Source organism: Pseudogymnoascus verrucosus (assembly GCF_001662655.1).
Source record: "Pseudogymnoascus verrucosus strain UAMH 10579 unplaced genomic scaffold scaffold_30, whole genome shotgun sequence".
In the NCBI taxonomy this organism is placed as follows: domain Eukaryota; kingdom Fungi; phylum Ascomycota; class Leotiomycetes; order Thelebolales; family Thelebolaceae; genus Pseudogymnoascus; species Pseudogymnoascus verrucosus.
Genome location: NW_017263681.1, coordinates 38,959 through 63,920, shown reverse-complemented (window position 1 = coordinate 63,920; position 24,962 = coordinate 38,959). Strand labels below are relative to the sequence as shown.

The window sequence follows — 24,962 nt, the reverse complement described above, 5'->3', positions numbered from 1 at the left end:
GTGTTTATTTCACCCTAGTCACTTTTGCCCAGAAGTTCAGCCGTACCGTACGAAACAACAGTAAATTTATGGTAACTAACTCTAATAAATTTATCGAATCAGAGCCATTTATGAACCTGTAAGCCTGAAGTGAACCGCCGGCACCTAGCTCCATAGAACCACAGCGGGATCGCAGCAGCCAAAGTCAATATAGATAACATGAACATAATCATGTACACCTGCATCCATCCGGACGCCGCAATCCAATTAACCGCAACATAGAGGAATGTGAATGCAACAAGATTCTTAAAAACGTTGATCAAGACCAGACACTGCGATGCATGTTCCGGATAGCAATCAATAACGTATGTAAGGGCAATGTTGGGCGCATATACGGTTCCGAATGAGACTAAAAGAATAAGTTATCAATGTGACTTGACAAGCGATCGATTTCAATAATGCTTGGAGAAGACCTACCCATGCCAAACCCTACCGCGATTACAGCCCAATGCATCTGTTGCGAGCAGGCGCAGGCAACGATGATACAGCCGATGGGTGCGATTAAAGCCCCAGGGATAATCGATAGCAGTCGCTGCTCAGGATAAATGACACCGCCCTCACGGCGAATGAGCTTCGTAGTGATCACATCGGAAACATAACCGCCGACGTAGCAGGCAATGGTGAAACCGATGAGCGCAGCGATCTGCATGAGACCAACGCCACTAGGAGAGAAGAGGTACGGCGGTGCAAGTAGTAGCGAGGGAAATGCGAAACTGTAGTTAAGTTGTCAGAAGCTTGAACGAGATGGGGTTAGAAGTTCCTACATCAGAATCACTTGGCTGCCCAGTGAAATGCCATAAACAAAGATTGCCCACACGACTGGAGGGTAGGCTAGGAAAATAAATGGACGGAGAAAAGCCTTGAAGATGTTGACGGAATCATCAACCTTGACAAAAGAAAACCAAATGCTATGCCATGGAACTTTGATGTGATTAACGTGCTGGATATCGTTCGGCTCGCCGACGCTTAAGTGTTCGATTCCGTATTCAGATGGCGTGCCTTTATCATTCTCGTTGCCATGAGCATTAGCTGCTCTTCGAGGCTCATCTGGCTGGGGTTCGCACTCTGTTGGCAATTGTGGGCGGCGAAAGTTTGACTCGGGGTAGAAAAGAATCAAAAGAATCAGGTTGAAACCGGCGAGAGCGGCACTCAGCCACATGAAGTCTCTCCAGGTGCCTACAGAATACTGTACCATGTAGCTGGCGATCAATGGCCCCATGGCTGATGAACAGGATATAAGTATGGTGTATCTGTTGCGATAATCCTCGTTAATATTTTTAGTGTAGCGTAGTTATTGATTCAAACTTACATGGACATCATAGCGCCGTGTTCGTGAATAAAAAACAAGTCAGATACGATTCCAGGTACGATACTCTGTCAAGTCAGACGGAGGCCAAAACATTTAGAAACACAAGTGTTTGTAAACATACCTCGCCAGCTGCGGAAGCAAATCCAGAGACACAACGGGCTGCAAGCAGACTGTTGAAAGTGGTCGCTGACGCACCCCAACATAGTGCTGCAAACAACATGACCATGGATGTTATGAGAACTGCACGCTTGCCAAATTTTACAGACATGGGAACCCATATCATGTTACCAAGTCCAAGAAGGAGAAAGTTAAACTGCGAGTCGCGTCAGCATCCTAGATAAAGATGTGTATTTTAGTAGCAGAGCTACTCACTGTCAAGAGTCCGTTGACTTCCGAAGCAGACTTCATGAACTGCGCTTGAATCAATGTCGTGGCCACCGAGGGACCTGCTGCGGCGAAGTTGGAAGTAAAGTTGAAGAATGCAGTCGTGCACAGCGCCAAGACCTTGAGCCATCGTGGCCAGCGAAGAGGATCATGGGGATCATTTGATGGTGGAGGCCAGAGAGATATGCCATGATGCTTAGCAGATGCATGTAGAACAACGCCAGTCAAAGCACTGTCATCAATGTTGCCCTGTCGTAGGTGAGCCATGTCGCGAATAGAAAATTAATGGTAGAGTAATTTTGGTATGAGGTCGACGGACGACATGTGCAGCAGCATGGAGCCTTTAATAAACTAAATAGGGGCGCTCAATGCTCTGGGGTAGGTTCGAAACCCGGGGCTCCGCAGATCCACAAGCTAGGTTAGGAAATTATACCCCGCATTGACTCGTAACCCATCCGATCATTCCCAAGCTTTCGTGGCTTAGAACAGCGAAAAGGACTATCCGGCAGGATACAATATTGCTTTAAGCGTGAGTACGTTTGAGGCGCAAGACTAAGCTGAGAGAGTGTAGGCCACGCGGTTTCCGACCGGAAAACGCGGAAAACTAAACAATAACTGAATCAATTCTAAAGATAACAGCCATCAATTGAAATTTCTTGAGCATTTTTCAAATTTACTTTATGAACACTTTCAACATAAAGTAAAATATGCACGCTTATACTAACTAGAGACAGAGTTGCTTGATATCCTAGCCAATTCTTATTTAATGGGTGGTCGTCAATCCCTCAATATCATCGCCGCTGGTTCGGTAGAAACCTAATGCCTTCAGCATCGGCTTGTCATCAAACTGATACAAGTAAACAGCCTCTGCTGTGCCAGTCTAACGCCGGTACTCGCACACTCTGCAAGATAACTTAGAGTCTTTGATACCCTAAGCCATGAAATACGCAGGGAAGATGTAATAAACGTCATATCCGCTGCATACCACAGGCGAAGGTCGGAAGTTACGCCCCAGAGTTATATCCCTATCGTAGAGTTAACTTACTCAAACCCACTTGCCGATATACCCCCGGATCCAAACACCGTCAGTATTTAGTGTAGTGGCGGGGCCTTAGGTTGTCGGAAATAACAATAGAATAAGTAGCGGTCCGCTTGGCAATTCAACTCGATTAATTCAGCATTCACTAAGTAAGATGGCGGTAGCTTGGAATCGATTAATTCGTTTTGTTGCAACTGACGGGCGCATATTGCGCGGAGAGCCTATCCTACCTTCTCCTGACTTCGATCTCGGCAACACGACAGCTGAAACGCAATTAAAAGCCTTAATTATCTCAGGCCATGATTTATATGATACTACTGGGGCGACAGAAGTAACAAATGAGGTCGCCATCGTAAAAGAGCTTCTGGGACCGTTAGCTCAAACTGATGTGCCAATTTTGAGATGCGTAGGATTAAACTATGCGAAACATAGTATGTAATTAAAACTCGTAGCACTGTTCTTCCAGCGAGCTGACTCAATATTCAAAACAGTCAAGGAAGCCAATCGATCCGCTCCGCCATTTCCGTTCATATTCTTTAAGCCAATCACCACCGTCACCGATCATAACGTAAATGTTGTTATCCCTAAGATCTGTCAAGACGATCAAGCAGACTATGAAGGCGAATTGGTACGTGATAATATTGCTTTTCAGAAAGATGGCGATTGAACAAATAGTGTATCGTGATAGGTCGTGATGCCAAAGACGTTTCTGAAGCGGATGCACTGGACTATGTTGCAGCCTACACATGCGGAAACGGCATCTCCTCGAGAAAGCTACAGAGAGACGCTGCATATGCAGGACGCATTCCACAATGGGGGTTTAGCAAGGGATTTGATACTTTTGCGCCGCTAGGCCCTTGCTTGGTGAGTTCAAAGCTGATTGATGACCCAGCAAAACTGCACCTGAAGACGACTGTCGACGGTGAGGTGAGGCAAGATGAAGGAGTTTCAGATCTTTGTTCAACTGTGCGTATTTGATAAGCTACTTAAGTAGCGGTACAACGCTACAGAAAGGAAGTATCATCATGACTGGAACCCCAGGAGGCAAGCCGCTACCAAAACATCTAATTTTGAATAATGCTGACCTTCGAAGGTGTTGGCGCTGGGATGAACCCCCCAAGTATTTGATTCCAGGAACTATTATGGAAGTGCATATCACGAGGGTTGGAACTTTAAGGAATGGCGTGGAGTTTAAATAGAAGCCCTAATATGGTATAAATCGGACAAATGGAATCATTGTTGGCTTTTACTTAGCTTTCAGAAGTATGAAATAAAATGGAGCTTCACATTCGAACTTGGTCTATTTAGTTATGGATGTAGAAATGCCGTTGCAATAAGTTTTGAATATATACAATTGCTTGGACGACGACCTATCGTGGATAATTGTTTCATTACAGAGGATATGAGAAATTTATGTGCTAAGCTGAACATGCGGTCTCTGTAATCTATAATAAGTTACACATCCCGAACCGAACCGTAAAAGCCTTTACATGAAGGTTGAAAAATTGTCTTGGGGAGGAGGAGTTCGGGGATATAGCGGCTACAAACGCCTAGCTTCTTTCAGAATCTTGGCATAAATGAAAGGGAATTACCACTATAGGGAGCCGGCTATAGCACCTAGAGACTAAGCTGGAGTAAAAGGGTAGTTGACGCATATTGCTCAACATTTACTTCGTTCTATTGCAAGATGAAGAGCGACGATATCGTACCATTGATAATTGATGGCCTTGATGTCACAACAGATGTAGAGTTTGTCTTTGAGACGAACCGCTTTGGCGGTAAACCTTCGCCGAAGAAAGCATTCGCCCAGGGAGCGAGTACAGAGACGTGTTTGCGTGCGGTCGAATCGTGTGCAAAAGCGTTCCCATCATGGAAGAGAACAGACGCAGATCAGAAACGAAAGCTTTTCCAGCAGCTTAAACATGTGAGTAGATATATGCAAAGTCGCCATCGTCAGTTTACTGAAATTTACTTCGCAGCTGCTCGAAGTGCGTGGCGACGACGTGAGAGAAATAATAGAGGAAGAGATCAACTGTTCTAAATTATGGTCGCATATCAACTTGCAAGATTCTCTTGGTCTAATTGACGAAGCCGCAGCTTTGGTTACATCCGATGCACTTTCAGGGACCATACCTATAACTAGAAATCACAACGCACCTGCTCTGGTATTTAAGGAACCAATGGGTGTTATTCTGGGGATTGCCCCATGGAACGCACCACTGATCTTGGGATTTCGTGCTGTCGTTGCGCCAATAGCAGCTGGCAATACTGCAATTCTAAAGGTAACAAACCTGTCGTGTGCTTCGTTCCAAAGTTTAGTTGGTGATATTCAGAACTAGGGCTCAGAACTCAGTCCACGAGTTCACTATTTTATCGCCCAGCTTTTCCAAGACGCTGGCTTTCCACCAGGAGTTCTGAATTTCATCATGCATCGACCCCAAGAAGCATCAGCAGCATACGAAACGATGATCAGCCACCCGGCTGTTCGGAAATGCAACTTCACTGGCTCTACGCCGGTTGGACGATTGATCGCTTCGCGCGCGGCTGCTTCGTTAAAGCCGGTCCTACTTGAGCTTGGAGGAAAGAATTTTGCAATTATTCTTGACGATGCCGACCTGGATAAGAGTGCACGACTAACACTAGAAGGTGCTTTTTTAAATGTACGAATCCCTAGCTCTCTCGTTCTTCAACCCACCAATGAAAACGCGCTAAGAAGACATAGAACGGCCAGATTTGCATGTCGACTGACACCGTGCTCGTGTCACGTTCAGTCTTTGCGGCATATCGGAAGAAATTGATTGTTCTCATGAAGAAAGCAAGCTCTGATATAAGTGCAGTCATCACCACTAAAAGCTCTGAGCGACTACGTGCACTCATCAACGATGCCATCGCGAAGGGCGCAGACATTACTACGGGAGATGATACCGACCCATCAATCATCCCAGCCACTATTGTCGATAACATGATTCCATCTATGGACTTCTACCACGCCGAGTCGTTCGGGCCTATGTTAGGTTTGCAGATATTTGACAGCATAAGTGAAGCCACGAAGATCATCAATGACTGCCCGTTCGGACTATCGTCTGCCATCTTTACTAGGAATCACTACCGGGCTATGATGATAGCGAAAGACCTAAATGTTGGTGCTATTCATATCAACGGCGCCACTGTTCATGATGAGCCGACAATACCGCACGGGGGTCATGGTGATAGCGGTTGGGGCCGCTTTGGAGGCTCTTGGGGTTTGGATGAATTCGTACATACAAAGACTATCATCCTCAACGAGTAGTTTTGTACGGAGCTAGATATTATAGTCAAAGCCTCAAGCCTCGTCAGCATGTGTCGTTTTCTTCAACTCCATATCTTGTGTCCTAAGTTTCTCGCCATGATACCCTTTTAAAATGCGTTTTCGCTGCTGTCAGAGTATGTATTTCACAGTAAGCTAACCCCTATATCCTCTCTAACTAAGTTGACGGCTGTTTTAAATTGCCGACACACCACCAAAAGCCTGGTTATGATAAATTATCCTGTTTTATTTTCTGTCGGCATCTAGCCTACCTATCAATTCCGAAGCTTTAAAACCGACGTAGTAGTAACCGCTTTTGTGGATGTCACTCGAACAAGCCAAGATTATACGCGGATGGGTTCACAGTTCCCCGGATCGTGGTACGTGCGAGCCGATCGTGCCCCGGCCCCGGTAATTTGCCGGGAGGGGACGCATTAGTTATCGATCGATATGGACGATGTTACATATGTTCCGGCCCAACCACGAAATATGCCCGCTCGTGAGCTGGCCGGCCCAACCACGAGTAATTGGAAATAGAAGTAATCAATTGATCTATATAGCTACTTTTCCAGCTGTGTCTACCCGTGCTCGTTTCCGACGAGGCCTCTTAACTAAAGCTATTTCTGTACGAGTAGCAAGGCCTGATAAATTCCCACAGTTATGGTCATCATTATGACAGTGTACGCTACACTCCTTTGCTTCCTTATAGCACCGGCACCGCTTTGTACCACACTGCTGTTTGCACTAGCAAGATATTCTAACCCGTGCACTTATAGAAGCCTCCCTAGCTACACGCCCTAGTGTTACTTCCTTTATAGAAGTAGGAATTACTATATTACCCTATAGAGCTCGCTCTATAACTCTAAGTGATTTAGTAGGAATAAGGCGTTGTATAATACTAGAAGCTATAAGAATCTAATACCTATAAGGGTAAGGCTCTTCTAGAATTCGTGCAAATAGCCTCTTATTATTAGTTGAGGTTCCATCCTCTTAAGGCACCTTTATAGAGACTATTACTCCTATATCAAAGTGCTAAATATCGTGCTTCTTAGTGTATTTCCGTATCATTGCAACCCTTACCCGTTGAGTAGCTGCTATAGCTCTCTTAATTATAGGGTTGGGTGTAGCCTAAAGCTTAGTCCTATGCTGAGCTGGCACGCGAGCCCAGGTCCCACACCAGAGCTTAATTCCGAGCTCAATTCCGAGTTCTGGCTCGGAGTGGGAGCTCTCAATTCTAAGCTCAATTCTAAGCTCTGGCTTAGAGTGGGAGCTCTCAATTCTAAGCTCAATTGAGATCTCTAGCGCTCGGCGGAGCTGTGGGTCAATTAGAGCTTTGGGATCAAGCTCACTCTTAAAAATCGGTGCCATCGTTAGGTCTTCCTGCTCAACTCTAATTAAGAGATCCTTCTAGGCCTAGCTATTAAGCCAGTTAATATGAGAGCTCCTGTCTTAGAATAGTAGTTTAGCTGGCGCATACCTAATTGTAGAGTGGATTTAGGTGTTCATTGCAAGTGTAACCTTAAGCAGCCCATCCTTCCACTCTATAGACCCATGGTCCATTTTCCATGCCTATAGCTTATTCTTAACAACTCCATTTGCCTACTTAACTAGGCCTTGCGTTTATAGTGATTATAGTGCTCCATTTACTACATATATTCTATACTTCTAGAGTAGAATAAGGAGAGCCCCTTTAAATTCCTTCCTATTATTAGCTTGCATAATCTTAGGAGGTAAGAAAGCTGTAATGAATTAAGCAAAGTACTCTGCAATAGGCTCTGCGTGCTTGCTTTTTAATGGATATAGCTATGTATACTTTAAGAAGTGATCCTTTATATAAAGAATCCACTTATACTGTCCTAAAGGCTTATAGTGCATATTAATTAGATTAATTTGAACCTACTCCTATGCTCGCTATAAAGGGGCGTCACGTGAGGACGCCCCTACGTGCAGGACATAGTAGGGCTTAGTAAAACTAGGAGACCTAACATAAAAGGGACTAGAGGCGTAGGACTAAGGCCTCTAGTTAATAGTTGCTATATCTACGTAGACCTATTGTACTTACTAAATACGATTCCTTTCTACCTCCTAACCTAGTTCCCTAGACTCCCGTAAGACCCTAGGCTTACGCGTTACACTCACCCTATAATAATAGGAACTAAGGGAGCTTTTATAGTATTTAGTTAGTTTAAGGTGCAATTCTTACACCGTTTAAGTATAAACTCTACATCCTCACGCTTTATTCCATAGTACTATTACTTAATAGTAGGCTATACCTTATTCTAGCCTACATGTAGAAGCTTTAGGTGCTCTTATGTAATAACATTAAACACCTCTGCTTTTTAAACTATATATTAAGAAGTAGGATGTCTTGTATCACTCTTTCTATATAGCTCATTATAAACAAGTGTAAAGTTCAATATCGTACAGTGTTTAAGATTAACAGCCTCTTTATTTAGTGGTATATAGGCTGCTATATCTTTGAGTATAGTGCGCATACAGCTCTGCTTTTCGTCTGAAAATAGCTCTCGATTATGATAGGTTATACTATTAATATAGGCTTCGAAAGCAGTACGCACATCGTGTGGAAATGGGTTTATTGAAGTAATAGTAGCCATAATTGCTATTACTATACAGTATATAATGGGGTATGTTGAATTTAAAGGGCTTTCTACGTTCTACCCGCCACTTACCCCGCTCGTGGTTGGGCCGGCCAGCTCACGAGCGGGCATATTTCGTGGTTGGGCCGGAACACATATAAGTACCATAAACATTCTATTTCATTTCTCCAAACTAAGTCTTCGTAATTCTTCGTTTTAGAGTACGTTAGGCCGATACTAGGCTACTCTCAATAAAATCTAGCATTATACTATAAGTTGCCTCTCTGGACCCTATCCCGAGGCAAGAATCTGGGGTAAGTTAAGAATCTGAACTACACCAAATTTCAATTCGGAACGATGCACGCATATTAAGATATAACTAACGTGTATCGCAGCTATGGCGGTTCTGCACCTGTCGTTAGAGGCACCGTTGTTCTAGATCTTCACCGAATGAACAAAATTATCGAGGTTAACCATGAATACGCATACGCCGTGGTAGAGCCTGGAGTATCTTTTTTCGACCTCTTCGAATATATAGACAAGAACGACTATAATCTATGGCCATCGGTACCTGCGCTTGGTTGGGGTTCAGTGCTTGGGAATGTACTCGAGCGTGGATTCGGCTACACGCCAAATGGAGAACATTCTCAGCAACAATGTGGTATGGAGATTGTGTTATCCAATGGCGAGATCGTTAGGACAGGCATGTGGGCGAAGAAGGACTGTACCATGGGTCCACTCTTTAAAGGGTGAGTCCACAACTTCTCTCCCAGTTTCAATTTACTTACAACGCGCAGCGGGTATGGTCCTGGAATTGATAGCCTTTTCTACCAGTCAAAGAGAAGTCTTCATTCTTGGGACAAATGTCTAACCCCTTTTCAGGCGTAGTTACTAAGCTCGGTATCCACATGACCCCCGCCCCAACGCAATATATGGATTGTTCAGTCAGTGTTCCAGAGGAAGCTTGATTTAGGTATTCTAAACGGCACCCTTTCTCGTCTGCAACGAGAATCCGTCATCATGAATCATCCAACAATCTCAAATCTTTTCCGACAAATGGCCGTCTCAGAAAACCCAGCAATTCTTCAACAAGTCCTTGCGCCAGGTTCTCAAGGTGGTCACGCCAGCCGCGAACTCCTCGATAGATTGAACCTAACCAAGGAACGAGGATTCTGGAAAGGGATGTTTGCCATTTACGGACCATCCAAAGCCGCTGTTGACACTTCATGGGAAAGCGTACAAGATGCCTTCGAAGGTGTTCCCGGGGTGAAATTTGGGGCCGACTATCACGAAGCGAAACGCGGCCAACGCTTAAAAATTAGAGACATGCCAGAGTTCGAGATTCCACACAATGGATTCCCACGCCTTTCAGCATTACCGATGATGGATACGCGAGGTTATGGCGGTGGACATATCTGTTTCTCTCCTCTTTTCCCACCTGGAGGCAAGGAGCTCTACGAGTGGTACAAATTCGCCAGTCAACGAATCTCGGAAGAAAATTTTGATCTTTTTGCGGATTTCCATTGCTACGGCAGGTATACTATCGCTATTGTTGTAATGGTGTACGGTCCCACTGAGGGAAGACGGGCCGATGCTCTGTACGAGGAGTTGATGGTTCAGGCGCACGAGGAGCATCAGACTTCAGAGTATCGGACGCATATAGACTATATGAGTAAGATCGCTTCTCATTTCGATTTCAATGATGGAGCGTTAAATAAGTTTGTTACTGGATTAAAGGAGCTTTTAGACCCTAATGGGATTCTTTCGCAAGGGAAGTCAGGTATTTGGTCGACTAGACATGACAAGGTTGATGAATGGAAGAGCAATGGAACTGCGGTTCGACTCCACAATGAAGCTTCTGGTGGCATCATATCTCTCCCACCCCTTACGGGACACAAAAACAACACTAATGCTTATAAGGTTGATGAACGTACGCTGCACACAACTTCGAAAATACCTTTACGTGGTTTATTATAAGCGCGGCCTGATATAGTCCAGTCTACAGCCCTTACTAAGATATATTGTAAAGGGTTAACCCACGCACCAGACGAATGCGGCGCCAGTGCCAGTCACGATGTAAGGTGCGAGTCGTGACCAGGCATCCAAACCACGGGCCGAGGGGCCTAGAAAGGCCTATGGTCGGCCTATATATATTGGGTGAGGATCATTAGGTAGAGGATCAGGGTGGGGGTTGGCTGCTCCTTTTCTTCCAACATTCCCGGACCCGCTGTCATCTCAGTCCCCATCACACCATTCCTATCCCACCTTGGTCCAAACCAATGCATAACCCCGGTTATTCACGATCTTTTCGGGTCCCGCTCCGTGTAAAAATAAAATACAGATCACATGAAGTGGGACAGGGGGAGGGGAGAGGAAATGGGGGAGGGCATAGGGGGAATAGGTGAGGTTTTTGACGATGATGATAGGATAGAGGATAATGTGATGGGATTTTTAGGAACCTAGGGAGTAACTTTTCTTTAGTAGTGAGTGCTTGATATTTATATGTATGTTGTTTGCGTGTATTCATCGCTAAAGCCTTCTTTTTCCACGACGCCATTCATTCCACCCTCGCGTTTTTCATTTGACGGTACACATACCAGGATAGAAAGGGGTATATATACTCTTCCAACAGAAGAATAATCACATACGACCATAGACTCAAGAGAATTGGGCATCCCGTCCGCTCTGCCATACACAAGCTTGAGATCGGTGGATTAGTAGTTGGGTGGGTGACCACCAGCGAATACCCACTGTTGTATGTTTTTTTTGCCATTTTATATTTGATGATCTTGTTTATCGGGCGGCGTGCTTGGGGCCTTAGTTGTAGTCTTGATTGGAGACTTTAGCTTGTTGGACAGATTCAGTTCGAGGTCTTCCAAACTGACTCCGGGGTTTAAAGAGATATTGATCGAACAAATATAGCGTAGTGTCGTTGATTTATTTTTCTTTGGAGCCTCGTTTTGCTTTCGTAGAGTCCCTTCTAAATCAGACAAGGCTGAAGTGAGGCACGAGTTTCAAGGTGTTGACTGGGAAGGAGAAAGTTGACGGCGGATGAAAGCAGTGCATGTACCATCTCTAGAGCTTTGGGGACGTTTAAGGGCCGCTTGAGGCCGCTATGTTATAATGTTGCCACTGTGGCTGGAAAGGTGATTGATCCTTTCAAGGTGGAGTATTTAAAATGTGCGGGCCCTTTGAATGAGAAGCTTTAGGATGATTCGTAGCAGCGAAGGGAATTCCCGTTCTCGGTGACTATCTCGCGCTATATAGGAGTAGGTCAAGCAATTGATATGTGTCTTGTATACTCCTCATACTCCTCATACAAGTCGTTGCAGCTTCAATTATAGGTCAAGAAAGTTATCTGTCAAGAAGGGTGAAGAGCATCATATACACATACTCAAAAGCTAAAGAGATAAAATGAGCACTGCGATGGATCATATTTAATTAGCTCAGTTCCTGTCCACGCTACCTTTACAAATACATATCTATCGCTCCTTCTTTTCACCTTTCATTCCCTCATCCCTATAGCTTCAACATCTTCTTGGCAAACGCCTCAATCAAATCCTCGTTGGGGAAGCTCATATCCTCCAACTCCTTAGCATAAGGCGTTGGGACCTCAGCACCAGTGATTCTCTGGGCTGGAGCCTCTAGGTAGTCGAATGCATACTCCATCGTCAGGGCGAGGATCTCGGATCCAACACCGTAAGAGGGGAAGCCAGACTCGACAGCCAGGAGGCGGCCGGTCTTCTTCACGGACTTGACAATGGCCTCAACGTCGAGAGGCTTGATGGAGCGCAGGTTGACAACCTCAACCTCGACGCCGTACTTCTTCTTCAGGTTCTCGGCAGCGATGAGGGACTGGCCAACGCAGCGGGAGAGGGTGATGATGGTGAGGTCCTTTCCTTGGCGCTCGATCTTGGCTTTGCCGAATGGGATGACGAAGTCGCTCCTCTGGGCCTCCTCGGACATCGGGAAGGATTGTCCGTAAAGGAGCTCGTTCTCGAGAACGACGACTGGGTTGGGGTCGCGGATAGCGGCCTTGAGGAGTCCCTTGGCATCTTCGGCGGACCATGGGGTGACGACCTTGAGGCCGGGGATGGAGCCGTACCAGGCGGAGTAATCCTGGGAGTGCTGTGCGGCAACACCGGCGGCGAAGCCGTTGGGCCCACGGAAGGTGATGTTGCAGGGCTGGATACCGCCGGACATATAGTGCGTCTTGGCAGCAGAGTTGATGATTTGATCGATGGCTTGCATAGCGAAGTTGAAGGTCATGAACTCGCACTACAATTACTCCGTCAGCATCCGTCTCCAACAAAACAGCAGAGTAAAATCAGGAGATATCACGGATCAGGGGGAACTCACAACTGGGTGCAGTCCAGCAAGAGCAGCGCCAACAGTCAATCCAGTGAAACCAGACTCAGTGATAGGAGAGTCGATAATTCTCTGGTCTCCGAATCGGTCCAACAAACCCTTTGTGACCTTGTATGCGCCATTGTACTGTGCAACCTCCTCACCAAGGACGAAGACCTTAGGGTTCTGCTCCAATTCCTCCGCCAGTGCCTCGTTAAGCGCCTCTCTGACCGTCATCTCCTTGACGCCGCTGGCATAGCCTCTCCATTGTGCGGCCACAACACGCGGCAGGTCGGAGCGGCGGAATGCCCGTCGCGCGACAGGAGCTGTCCTGCTCGACAGCAGCGATGAAACGGGCCTTAGCAGTCGAGACATCTTGTATATATGTGTGGCCTTAAGCTTGGGATGGAAAGCTTAAGGATGGTGGACGAATCGTTGTGAGGTCGAAATGCAATTGCGAGATCTGCCTCCCCACGGAATTTGGAGTCGTTGAGCGATTGAACGGCGATACGGGCCAAATTTTGGAAAGATTGCTGGGACAAGAGGAGAACGCTAGTCCAAATTAGGAATATTGTCGAGGATTAAATTGGGGTAACGGAGTAATAGGCCCGAGATACAAAAAGCAACTAAAACGTAATAATAGGCAACGAGGAATATATCAATATTATCATTTCAAAAGCAGGTGGTGATCAGAAACTTTAGTCTCTAGGATTTGACACATATTATATATTATTATTGCGTATTTATGCTACTTTACCTGTAACATTGGGCGCCGCTGTACTCAACTCCGCTGCACTCAACTCATGGCAATCGATCCCCGAAAAACATCGCCGGAAATCACCCCCGAACAATGAAAACTAACTATTACCATGCAGGTGCAAACAGGCGGCCAAGTGTATGCCGAAATGGCCCCGCAGTTGATTTTTGTACATGAATATTCTATGCCCCCAGCTAAATCGATACCCAAACTCCTATTCTTCGCAGCTGCTCTTTAGTTCAATGGCTTCCTTGCGACCATCAGGTACATGGGGGTGAACAGGTCCAACTTGGCACCCTCAACCAACATGTCTGCGGCCAACGCGAGGTTGTCAGCGGACTTGTTGGTTCCTGGTGGTGCGATCCTGAGGCACTCGAGACCCCAGACGAACTTGTGGACAAGTCCACGACCAAGCTTTGTCATACGTGCGATAGTTGGGAAATCCCAGATGCTGCCCATGTACTTGAAATCACCGGCAATGGGGTAGTACCATGGGGAAGGGTCATCACGCTTTGCAAGATCCTCGTGCATCTCCAGAACAAATCCGGCAGCCTGGATGGCACGGAGACCCTCAGAGATCTTGACCATGTTGGAGATGCCGTTTCCTTGCTCAATGCCGAGACGGATCTCACGGTGCTTGACGTTGGTTGCATCGTAGTTATCGGTCATGAGCCACTCGTAAACACCGAAGACTCCGCCTGGCTTCAGGGTCTTGAAGATCTCGTGGTATACGCCCTCGAGCGATTGTGCGTGGACGGTAGCCTCGATAGCGTAGACGGCATCGAAAGTCTCCTCTGGGAAACCCATTTGCTAATTTACGTTAGTACAGATATTTTGGGGGGATTGTGAAGTACATACCATGAAATCACCCTTAACGAACTTCAGCTGGTTCGAAAGGCCCTCCTTCTGTGCGTACGCAGTTGCGCGCTCAATCTGGTAGTCGTTGTTATTTAATCCGGTGATGTGGGCGCCGGTGAACTTGGCGATCTCCCTGGCTGGTCCACCAACACCACAGCCAACATCGAGAACCTTCATGCCCTGCTTGATACCAATGCTGTGTGCAAGGTAGTGCTCGTGGCGAGCGATAGCTTGGTTGAATGGCTCGCCGTATGCGAAGCGGCAGAAGTGGAAAGACTGTCCCCATCCGTTCTCGTACAAGTCGGTAGCAAGGTTGTAGTAGCTGTATTCTGTTAGGCTTCGTTCGATATTTCGTCTGATAGAGGTGCTTACTGCTTGGTCAACGTCGCGTATTCTGCTCTTCTGGCCTTCATGGACGTTGTCAGTATTGTTCACTTCCCAGATCGACATAGCAACTTACCTCACGGACTTCCTCAGTCTCGTCCTTAGCAGCCTTATTGTCCCAGTGCTTGAAGTACTCATCCACAGCCTCCTTCTGGGCACCCTTATCCTTCTTCATCCAGGCCATGAAGTGGTTCTGCTCAGCAGCAGACTTGCCGTGCATGGCCTTCGCGAACTCCTGGTCGCGAACATGGTTCTCGGTCTCAAGTACGGACGGCATTGTAGCGAAAATGTATTAGACAATTGAAGAAGTAAGATAAGTGATCGATTGAAAGGTAACGGTGGGGTATCGTGTGAAAAGAAGGACGTAAGCTGGGGGGTGTCAAAATAATTTCAGGGAGATGGGCGACGCTTCTTAAGGGGATATTTTAACATCTGATAGCGGGAGCCACGCGAAATTGAAAATCATAGGGGGGTTCCCGCCATGTTCGTTTTCGGATTAATCCCTGTCATCTCCAGCACCCACCAATAAGGCTTGCAGCTTCTATAGTCACGTGATTGTGCCTTAAGATTTCCCAGATCTTGTTTATTTGGATTAGCGTTGCTCGTCTTCGTATTCGGCATGATATGCGCCATGTCGATAATATCTGGTAGAGTGTTCTTGTTCGTCTTCGCATCCCAAACATATTACCGTATGGTACCAGCGCCGGATACTTCATTCTCTTCATAGTTCATAGTAAATATTCCTACCACAGATCTCACGTCGCAGATCTCGCGAGGGTCAAGAATATGAAACGTCTCGGGTTATCACCCTCCATCGACCTGGTATTCCTAATCTAGTTATACAACTAAATAACCTGTACTGTACAGTGTAGTATAACCCTTTTACTTTTGCTCTCAACGCCAGCAAGACGCCGCCCTTGTAAACCTCATTCCCATAGCTTGCATTCCCGCTCAGTTTCCTGCCAGACTAGCATAATTCACATCGTCAGCTCCCGGCGGCGCAGCCACGACAGCCATGTTAGCCAAATCATCATTTTGCCGCCGCACTGCCTGCACCTCCTGGCTCTGCTCCACAGCTTGTCGGCCAGCGTTGGCAAACGCGCTCCTGCCCTCTCTCCCCGTAGCCGACCTCTCGTCTCTATCCATCGTCCCAATCGGCCTCGGTCGACCCCATTGAACACGTAACGGGCATCCTGCGATGACAGCTTTCCCCTGTAGCGCCAGGGCAGCTGCTTCTGCTCCCTGCCTTTCGGCGTAGTTGACAAACGCGCAATGGCTCATGTGTGAACATACTAAACTCCGTAGCTTGCCATAGGCAGTAAAGAAGTCCCGGATCTTGTGTTCTGGGAGGTCGTCTTCGATGCCAGTCACGAATAGGGAGGTGATGGCGGTGTCGGAAGGAGGTGCGATGTCGGCTTGGGTTGGAGGCAGTACCGCCGCAGAAGGGAAACGGCCGCCTCTCCCACCTCCTCTTCCTCCGCGTACACCTCCACGAGCAGCGGCTCCCCCGCGTTGTGTGCGTATTGGTCCAGGCCCAGAGCGTTGACTTTGTTCTCCTGCACCGCCACCAGAACCAGACGCCGCAGCGCTGCCCTCTCCTTCAACTGGTGCGATTCGTCTTTGCTTCTTGAAATACGGCTCGCTGTTCGCCAACCTCCTCAGTAGCTCCCTCGCCTTGTCATCTGTCTTCTCGTATTCCTCCAGCGCCTCGCCCCTCCCCTCCTCAATATCCCTCTCGTGGTTCTGCGCGAAGAACTCTCTGTTGACGGCGCTTTGTGGGCCGGGCGCGATCATCTTGAGCGCCGCATCGCGAACAACGATCGGCAGGCCGAACGACAGATCGAGCATACAGCACTGGCAGCAGTTCTTCAGTCGGGCGCATGTGAGGCAGATACCGGTGGACTTTGAGCGCGAAGTTCGATCGGTTTTCCAGGTGAAGACAGTGAATGGGCGGGTGCATAGTTTGCATTCGGCTGAGTAATCTTGTTTGAGCATCTGGACAAAAGGGTTCTCTGGAAGACACTGTGGTGGCACTGTTAGCTTGTGGTTTCTTTTGGGAGAGGCACAGTGTATGACATACATTTTCGCAAACTGACGGAAAATCAGTTGTCTCCCACCCAGAGCGGTTCAGATCTTGTTTAATTTGGGGAGGCATCGTTATGGTTGTGGACTGTTCGTAGTGATGTTGAGGAGAGAGGTGGCGGAAAGATGGCACAACACTCGAATTCTATGTGAGGCCTCAGCCTCGAGCTAAACCAGCGATTTATGTCATTATAAATCTAGTCACGTGATATCGCGTTTACATCACATTGTCGATTGAAAATAGTGATAAATATAATGGTATCTATTATAATAGTAGGCTTTCTAACAGATTAATTCGTTTGATATTCATATTTTAGCAACTCCAATAAATTACAGCGATCAATTTGCAACCAAGCCTACCTTAGTTTGGTATTTATGATGGTCCCAAAATAATATTACACCACTTATATTTATAATTATAAATAAATTATTAGAAACTAGTTTGTATCTCTCGCAATGTATCTAGTGCTTATAGGAACTTAAAATATGGAAGATAGAACCGTTTCATTTCACTGGCATTATACGAAACCCGTTATAGGAATTACATGTCTCCTTGACCTTGAATATTTCTACACTTCAATCCTCTATTTAGTTGCTTATATTTCAGGTTTCTCCACCTGTTCTACGTACGCTGGATATGGGCACTTAAGGCCTTGGGAAAGTCTGGGGTATATGGGCTGTGATAGCCACTGGATAGTTCGTGTGGCTGGTTTGGCGCCTGGTCTCCCTCCGCTTTGGAGCAAGATCGCAACTAGGAACCAGAGTTAATGACGGGCCACAACCTGATGATGAGTGATCCCATGGCAAGGTTTGTGCGCAAACTGACGTAGGAGACAAGTTGAATAGAAGTGCAGATGAGACGGCATCAGCTGAGGCGCAAAGAAGCGCTGGATTTATAACCCGGGAGCAGAATCCGGCCACAGCAAAGCTATAAGGGCAGTTGATAAGCACAAATTTCAGTTTCTTCTCGAAGTATATTTGCCCCTCTATAATACATATTCATACACCCATAGGCATCTGTTATGAGCAGCACTTCTTGCCCTCAATCTTGACCTTCTGTCCGTTCGGCATTTTGATCGAATCGTTATCGCCCCTCTCCGTTTCCGCGTGTATCCGTAATTCTGCGACTATAGTTAGCTCCCGTACAAAGAAATCCGCATAGACAGGACTTTAAGAAGGCGCGGGACGCAATAATTGGCGCAGGTGTAAATGGAAGAGACACATACTGTACTTGTTGTCGCCAACGTTCTTCCCCTGCACAATGTTCTCTCTCAAGATCGCAGATACCTCTTTTGCATGTGTAATAGCCTTCACCGCAAGAGGATCTTCTGGAGCAAGTGATGCGTTCTCCCGGAATGCACCGCGTGCCTGAGCTTGGGCGGCGTGGAGTAGATGGGTGTCTCCTGTGGCAATTGTAAGCAAACATTGTAAGCAGCCGGTGAAGAGGATTACGTACCCTCAAATGCCAGCCGCGCTGAGCGCAATAAATGCCTATAAGCTTGAAGCGCCATACTTAAGTTTCCCCGTAAATTCGATTATAGCCAGGAAGTTCGAGTTGCGCCTATCGACCTAGACTTTTGACGTTCCGCCACGCCTTGACAGGGGTCGGTCGCATGGCGTTACTGATTTTCCGACCCGGCTCCACAATCGAATTCTTTCTGGTGGGCTACTCCAACCCCGGAGATTTTTATCTATCAAAAGCAACGATCTGTGAAAACAAGCAATCGACATCAAAATGAGTGTTGCACAAGTTTCCCTCCCCCTCCCAATCCTTCCATCCGGATGGGCTGCGGACAAGGATTTCAAGGCCGTCGGCACTGTGTCCCGTGCCAATGACCGCAGCATTGAGCCTGTCGGCCCACACTTCCTGGCCCACGCCCGTCGTGCCCGTCACAAGCGCACCTTCTCTGAGGATGACCGCATCCAGGCCCAGAACAGCGTGAAGAAGGTTGAGGATGATGATGCTGGTGAGATCAGTGAGCCTGAGGACCCATCCATGCTCCTCCGTGATGCCAAGGACTGGAAGGTAAGCTTTATCCGGATCTGACTTGTTGGATTGATCTTCGTGCTAACAACCACCTAGCAACAAGATCACTACGCTGTTCTTGGTCTTTCCAAGTACCGCTACAAGGCTTCTGAGGACCAGATCAAGCGCGCCCACCGCAAGAAGGTTCTCCGCCATCACCCAGATAAGAAGGCTGCCGCTGGCTCCACCGAGGATGACAGCTTCTTCAAGTGCATCCAGAAGGCCACCGAGGTCCTCCTCGACCCCACGAAGCGTCGCCAGTTCGACTCCGTCGATGAGCGCGCCGATGTCGAGCCCCCGAGCAAGAAGAAGACCCAAGCCGGCAACTTCTACAAGCTCTGGAGCCCCGTCTTCAAGGCCGAGGGCCGCTTCTCCAAGACCCAGCCAGTCCCCAGGCTTGGTGACGAGAACTCCACCAAGGAGGAGGTCGAGACCTTCTACAACTTCTGGTACAGCTTCGACTCGTGGCGCTCATTCGAGTACCAAGACGAGGATGTGCCTGATGACAACGAGAACCGCGACCAGAAGCGCCACATGGAGCGCAAGAACAACAACGCTCGCAAGAAGAAGAAGGTCGAGGATAACGCACGCCTGCGCAAGCTGCTAGATGACGCATCCGCCATGGACGAGCGCATTAAGAAGTTCCGCAACGAGGCTAACGCCACCAAGAACAAGAAGAAGATCGAGCGTGAGGCTGCCGAGAAGAAGGCCGCTGAGGAGGCTAAGGCGCAGAAGGAGGCTGAGGCCGCGGCTGCACTGAAGGCTGAGGAGGCCGCCAAGGCCGAGCGCGAGCAGGGCAAGAAGGCTAAGGAGGCCGCGAAGAACGCTGTTAAGAAGAACAAGCGTGTCCTCAAGGGCTCAGTCAAGGATGCCAACTACTTCGTCTCTGGCGATGCCCCGGCCTCTGCTATTGACGGCGTGCTCAACGACGTTGACCTCATCCAGGGCAAGATTGACGCCGATGAGATTGCGGCTCTTGCTGGCAAGCTCAACGGCCTCAAGGTCGCTGACGAGATCAAGGGCGTCTGGTCTGAGGAGGTTAAGAGGCTCGTTGCTGCTGGCAAGCTCCAGGAGGGAGAGGCCAAGACTCTTGCTTAGAGGTCATAATGCTCTGATACTTGCACTGCTGCTGTTTGCACTGGTTTTGCTTAGCGAATGCCAGAAGTTACTGGATGAAACAATGGTCACGTTGTGAAGATGATACGATATCAGATGAGGGGATGACTTTAGATTAGATTGTGTAGATGGATGTTTCATATACATTTCCTAACAATAGAGCCTCTTCAGTTGTATATTTTTGTCTATATTAGAGCCCGGTGGATGACCCTCGTATGGTTGGTTAAAGGCGAACGGGTATCTTCGTCTATCCGCTTTGCTTAGTCTTACATCTATTTACAAATATTCCGTCTTCTCCAGTCTTGACTTTCAACTTAGACCCAGATATATTCACGCCTCGGATCCTCAGCACGTACCTCCCTTACTTGTCACCAAACCCTACCGGTCTCCTAAACTCATAGTTCCTCGCTGCATTTTCCCTCTGTATCCTCCACTTCTCCTGTAGCTTCTCCAGCCTCGACGGCCACCTCACCCCCGCCGCGACCATGGTCCCTACATTAATAACATGAAAATCGTCAAAATACTGCCCAATAACCTGCATGCCCACGAACCCCACGTTGCCCTCCTCCCTCGCCTCCTTCGCGATCGGCACCGGCACCGATATCGCCGGCAGCCCCGCCAGCGACGCGGGGACTGTAAACACATCGTTGGTGTAGCCCGCGAGCGAGCCCTGGGACTTCACGTCCTTTAGCAACGGCGGCAGCGTCGGCGCCGTCGGGACGACCAGCACGTCGACCTCCGCGGGGCCGAGCTTGCTGTCCATTTCCGTCGTCTCGGGCATGTCGGCGAGATCGAATTGATTTTCGGGGTGCAGGGGATTCGGCATGGCGAAGACGCGGTCGAAGTCGCGCTGGACGAGGCGGCGCACCCGCTGGGCCTGCACGAAGAAGTTGTCCATGGCGGAGGCGCTGAGGGAGTAAGTGCCGAGGAGGATGCGGCGGCGGACTTCGTCGCCGAAGCCTGCGCCGCGGGTGGAGGCGTAGAGGACGCCGGTGGGGTTGTCGGAGGCGTCTTCGCGGGAGCCGTAGCGGACGCCGTCGAACTTGGCGAGGTTGGAGGAGGCCTCGGCGGCGGCGATGATGTAGTAGGCGCTCAGAGCGTGCTTGGTGGAGGGTAGGGAGACGGGGACAATGGTGTGGCCGTGGGAGCGGAGGGTATCGAGGGTGCGTTGCCAGGTGTGGCGGACGGCGGGGGAGAGCTCGGCGATGTTGTATTCGGCGGGCACGCCGATGCGGAGGGGCTTGGTGTCTGTCACGGGCCAGCGGCCGAGGCGTGCTTCTTCACGGCGGATGGCATCGGTCATGCGCTTGGTGGCGGGCTCTGTTGGGGTTGTAGGGTCGCGGGTGCGTAGATCCTGGCTGGCGATCAGGAATGCGGTCATCTCCTCTGGGTCTTTGCAGAAGAGGCCTACGGTGTCGAGGCTATGGGCGTAAGGGATTACGCCGTGACGAGAGATGCGGCCGTAGGAGGGCTTGAGGCCAGTGACGCCGCTGTACGCAGCGGGGAGTCGGACCGAGCCACCAGTGTCTGTTCCTAGAGCGGCCTGGAAGGAGCCGCTTGCTACGGCTTGTGCGCTACCGCCAGAGCTGCCGCCGGCAGAATACGCCTCGAATGGCGGGGAGTTTGTGACGGCGCCGTAGTGAGAGTTAACTGAGTGAGAACCCATGCCGAATTCGTCCATGTTCGTTTTGCTGCCGACCGCCGCGCCGCCCCGCTTGTACAAAGTTTTGATGACATCGGCATCGAATGGGGGCTCATAGTCTCTGAGAAAGTTGGAGGCGCAGGTCGTTTCAAAGGATGTTGTGGAGATATTGTCCTTCACGGCGAGTATCCTGAATCTATTGGGGAGTATCGTAGGGCGATCTGGGCTGGTTAGCGACGGAGAATGTGTGCTGGGGGGGAGGGCTCGTACATATCTTCCATTGTCGAAAGGATTTCTCCTGGCGGATGAAGGCATTGGAAGAGGAGTCGCGGGGCCCTTTCTTGAATCTAGCTTTGTAAGGGGAGTTGCGGGCCCCTCTCTTCCATCCAGATTTGGCCACCGCCACAACCTCTTCAGATATCCGTGATCCCATACGAGGTGGTTGTCGAGAAGGTAGGGCCTACTTGGAGCTTCAGTCATGGCCGAAAGCCTCGTCGTGAAGCCTCGCCGGAACAATTCTCCGAACGCCGATCACCGTAACCGCTGTGGGTATCCGATAAGGACCTCGAGCTCCCAACGTCCAACAGTCACAAACAACTTCCACACTGATGACCATGCAACCATTAATATTATTAGCAGGGCTTCTGGCCTTGGGGGTAGACGGTTCGCAACCTTCTGCTCCAAAGCCGGTTGCGGCACCCATGAGGGAGCTGCCTTGGGGGCAACTGAACTTCCTAGCTACGACGGATACCCATGGGTGGCTGGGAGGCCATTTACAAGAGTATGACTCTTGATTGCCTTTCACGGCCTTTGACTAACAGGTTACTAGATCCCAATACTCGGCCGACTGGGGAGACTACATATCTTTCACAGAGCATATGCGGGCAGATGCCGACAGACGGGGCGTTGATCTACTAGTCGTCGACACAGGCGACAGAGTAGACGGCAACGGGCTGTACGATGGATCTGCCCCGAAGGGTTTATACACCAACAACATACTCCAACGACAAGATATCGATATCCTCTGCTCCGGCAACCACGAACTCTACAAAATCCCCACCTCAGAGCGAGAGTACAACGAGACCGTCGCCGCCTTCCCCGAGCAGTACATCGCCTCCAACATCGACATCCTGCACCCCACGACCGGGCAGCGCGTGCCCCTCTCGCGGCGGTACCGACAATTCAAGACCAAGAACCAAGGGATCCACGTCCTCGCCTTCGGGTTCCTCTTCGACTTCACCGGCAACGCGCACAACACCTTCGTGCAGCGCGTCGAGGACACAGTGAAGGAGCCGTGGTTCCAGCAGGCGATCCGCGAGCACGTCGACATCTTCGTGGTGATCGGGCACGTGCCCCCGCACTCCCCCGAATACCAGGCCGTCTTCTCCGCCATCCGGAGCCAGAATTGGGACACCCCGATTCAGTTCTTCAGCGGGCACAGCCATGTTCGCGATTTTGCTAAGCTGGATGATAAGGCGTATGCGCTGCAGAGCGGGCGGTATATGGAGACGGTGGGGTGGATGTCGGTGGATGGGATTAAGATTGGGGGGAAGGAGGTGGATGCGGAGAGGGGGATGAAGTTCCAGAGACGGTATATCGATAATAACCTCTTCGGATACCATCACCACACCGGACTGAACGCATCCACCTTCCCTACTGAGCGCGGTATGAACGCCTCCCTCGCCATCGCCTCGGCGCGCAAGTCTATGAAATTAGACAAAGTCTTCGGATGCGCACCGCAAGACTTCTGGGTGAACCGCACGCCCTACCCCAGCCCCACAAGTATCTTCAGCCTCCTCGTCGACTCGATCCTGCCGGACATCCTCACTCCAACCGACCCCCCCTCAAAACCCCGCATAGCCATCTTCAACACCGGTGGCCTCCGCTTCGACATCTTCAAGGGGACTTTCACGAAGGACACCACCTACCTCATCTCCCCCTTCGACAACTCCTTCCGCGTCATCCGCGACGTGCCATGGGAGGCCGCGAAGAAGGTGCTCCCCCTCATCAACGCGGGGGGGCATGTTTTCGCTGCTGACTCTGGGTCGCTCGAGGAGTGGAGACTCGCGCCACCTCAGCAGATGGGCGTGCAGTCTGACACCGTCGCCGAGGAAACTGCGACGCACTCGTCGCGCGGCGGAGCGCAGATGCCGTTAGGAGGCGGAAGGGAGGATGAGGTGCCACTGATCCCGGGCTACACGACCAGCGACGATGGCGGGAAAGACGGGGACGACACAGCGCACGCGCCTCTGTCGTTCTATCGCGTCCCGAACGTCGTGGAGTCGCGGATGGGGTTCCCGACTGACGTGGGGGTGCCGGAGCCGGAGGCGGTGGATGTGGTGTTTGTTGATTTCGTGGAGCCGTGGATACTGCTTGCGCTGCGGTTTGCGGGGAGGGGGTATGAGAAGGGGGATGTGCAGGAGTGGGAGGGTGGGAGGGGGTTTACGAGTATGTTGGTTGAGTGGGTGGCGGAGAGGTGGGGGAAGGGGGATGGGGAGGGAGGGTGTTGATGGGTTGGAGTGTGCGAGTTAGTGGTACCGGCGAGAGATTCGGATGGGATTATGATATGTTATACCTTGTTAGGGCTGCAGCTTGCTAGAGCTGCATGGAGTTATTTAGAGTTAAGCCATGGCATACCCCTTTTACTATAGTATTGTGTCGTTTGCTCCCGCTCCCGCTCCGCGCCCCTCCATGGCGGATGGGATGGCTGGGATAGTTTGGACTGTGTTAGTGAGAAAAGAGGAAAGAGGTTTATCTGCTCTGTAATACCTTGTTGGAGCCATATGGAGTTATTTAGAGCCAAGAACTGGCCTCCCTTCCTCCCGTGCCGTGGTTTGGGGAAAGATAGGAGCGTGCTAGTGTAAGGAGATCTGGGCGGGGATATCCGAATCGTGATACAATGTTAGGTAGGGGCTGGTGATACTTCAAAATCTAGAATTGGCACACCCCTTTTTACTATACAATAAATACAGAAGCCTCGCCCTTCCCTCTCCCTCCCTCTCCTTCCCTCGCTCCCGCTCTTTCAGGAATCCAGACGACATCGATTTGACCCCGTCACGTCAACCACGTCAACCACCCCCATCTTCAAATCTCCCC

General features: G+C 49.5%; 11 protein-coding genes across 11 annotated transcripts; 5 read left to right on the top strand and 6 right to left on the bottom strand.

Annotated features, from left to right (window-relative positions):
* Positions 1-98: 98 nt before the first annotated feature.
* VE01_05141 (uncharacterized protein) lies at positions 99-1,999 on the bottom strand (the record flags this gene model as incomplete). Its single annotated transcript, XM_018274607.1, has 6 exons — positions 99-388; positions 457-752; positions 804-1,289; positions 1,349-1,413; positions 1,470-1,661; positions 1,721-1,999. 6 exons carry the CDS (start codon positions 1,997-1,999, stop codon positions 99-101), a joined length of 1,608 nt encoding a protein of 535 aa, XP_018129184.1.
* Positions 2,000-2,925: 926 nt separating this feature from the next.
* VE01_05140 (uncharacterized protein) lies at positions 2,926-3,765 on the top strand (the record flags this gene model as incomplete). The annotated part of the gene is made up of 4 exons (XM_018274606.1): positions 2,926-3,202; positions 3,263-3,399; positions 3,447-3,698; positions 3,763-3,765. 4 exons carry the CDS (start codon positions 2,926-2,928, stop codon positions 3,763-3,765), a joined length of 669 nt encoding a protein of 222 aa, XP_018129185.1.
* Positions 3,766-4,458: 693 nt separating this feature from the next.
* On the top strand, positions 4,459-9,549 carry VE01_05139 (uncharacterized protein; the record flags this gene model as incomplete). The annotated part of the gene is made up of 6 exons (XM_018274605.1): positions 4,459-4,695; positions 4,751-5,053; positions 5,111-5,431; positions 5,494-6,056; positions 9,050-9,403; positions 9,543-9,549. The coding sequence occupies 6 exons, from the start codon at positions 4,459-4,461 to the stop codon at positions 9,547-9,549; spliced, it is 1,785 nt and encodes a 594-aa protein (XP_018129213.1).
* Positions 9,463-11,006, top strand: VE01_05138 (uncharacterized protein). The gene has a single exon (XM_018274604.2). It carries the CDS (start codon positions 9,675-9,677, stop codon positions 10,629-10,631), a length of 957 nt encoding a protein of 318 aa, XP_018129212.1. The 5' UTR covers positions 9,463-9,674; the 3' UTR covers positions 10,632-11,006.
* A 1,077-nt stretch (positions 11,007-12,083) lies between these two features.
* Positions 12,084-13,555, bottom strand: PDB1 (pyruvate dehydrogenase E1, beta subunit). Its single transcript, XM_018274603.2, has 2 exons — positions 13,014-13,555; positions 12,084-12,932 (listed from the first exon to the last, which is right to left on the bottom strand). Exons 1-2 carry the CDS (start codon positions 13,374-13,376, stop codon positions 12,174-12,176), a joined length of 1,122 nt encoding a protein of 373 aa, XP_018129209.1. The 5' UTR covers positions 13,377-13,555; the 3' UTR covers positions 12,084-12,173.
* Positions 13,556-13,706: 151 nt separating this feature from the next.
* Positions 13,707-15,417, bottom strand: ERG6 (Delta(24)-sterol C-methyltransferase). The gene is made up of 4 exons (XM_018274602.2): positions 15,077-15,417; positions 14,989-15,023; positions 14,617-14,938; positions 13,707-14,568 (listed from the first exon to the last, which is right to left on the bottom strand). The coding sequence occupies exons 1-4, from the start codon at positions 15,275-15,277 to the stop codon at positions 13,993-13,995; spliced, it is 1,134 nt and encodes a 377-aa protein (XP_018129221.1). The 5' UTR covers positions 15,278-15,417; the 3' UTR covers positions 13,707-13,992.
* Positions 15,418-15,758: 341 nt separating this feature from the next.
* Positions 15,759-17,231, bottom strand: SLT11 (Pre-mRNA-splicing factor slt11). Its single transcript, XM_018274601.2, has 2 exons — positions 17,081-17,231; positions 15,759-17,022 (listed from the first exon to the last, which is right to left on the bottom strand). Exons 1-2 carry the CDS (start codon positions 17,153-17,155, stop codon positions 15,952-15,954), a joined length of 1,146 nt encoding a protein of 381 aa, XP_018129211.1. The 5' UTR covers positions 17,156-17,231; the 3' UTR covers positions 15,759-15,951.
* Positions 17,232-18,061: 830 nt separating this feature from the next.
* On the bottom strand, positions 18,062-18,623 carry MZM1 (uncharacterized protein). The gene is made up of 3 exons (XM_018274600.2): positions 18,539-18,623; positions 18,309-18,485; positions 18,062-18,203 (listed from the first exon to the last, which is right to left on the bottom strand). Exons 1-3 carry the CDS (start codon positions 18,591-18,593, stop codon positions 18,103-18,105), a joined length of 333 nt encoding a protein of 110 aa, XP_018129210.1. The 5' UTR covers positions 18,594-18,623; the 3' UTR covers positions 18,062-18,102.
* A 143-nt stretch (positions 18,624-18,766) lies between these two features.
* On the top strand, positions 18,767-20,514 carry VE01_05133 (uncharacterized protein). Its single transcript, XM_018274599.2, has 2 exons — positions 18,767-19,108; positions 19,166-20,514. The coding sequence occupies exons 1-2, from the start codon at positions 18,818-18,820 to the stop codon at positions 20,204-20,206; spliced, it is 1,332 nt and encodes a 443-aa protein (XP_018129207.1). The 5' UTR covers positions 18,767-18,817; the 3' UTR covers positions 20,207-20,514.
* Positions 20,390-22,961, bottom strand: HER2 (Trimeric GatFAB AmidoTransferase(AdT) complex subunit). The gene is made up of 2 exons (XM_018274598.2): positions 22,137-22,961; positions 20,390-22,087 (listed from the first exon to the last, which is right to left on the bottom strand). Exons 1-2 carry the CDS (start codon positions 22,297-22,299, stop codon positions 20,586-20,588), a joined length of 1,665 nt encoding a protein of 554 aa, XP_018129206.1. The 5' UTR covers positions 22,300-22,961; the 3' UTR covers positions 20,390-20,585.
* VE01_05131 (uncharacterized protein) lies at positions 22,455-24,779 on the top strand. Its single transcript, XM_018274597.2, has 2 exons — positions 22,455-22,647; positions 22,696-24,779. The coding sequence occupies exons 1-2, from the start codon at positions 22,475-22,477 to the stop codon at positions 24,374-24,376; spliced, it is 1,854 nt and encodes a 617-aa protein (XP_018129220.2). The 5' UTR covers positions 22,455-22,474; the 3' UTR covers positions 24,377-24,779.
* Positions 24,780-24,962: the final 183 nt, after the last annotated feature.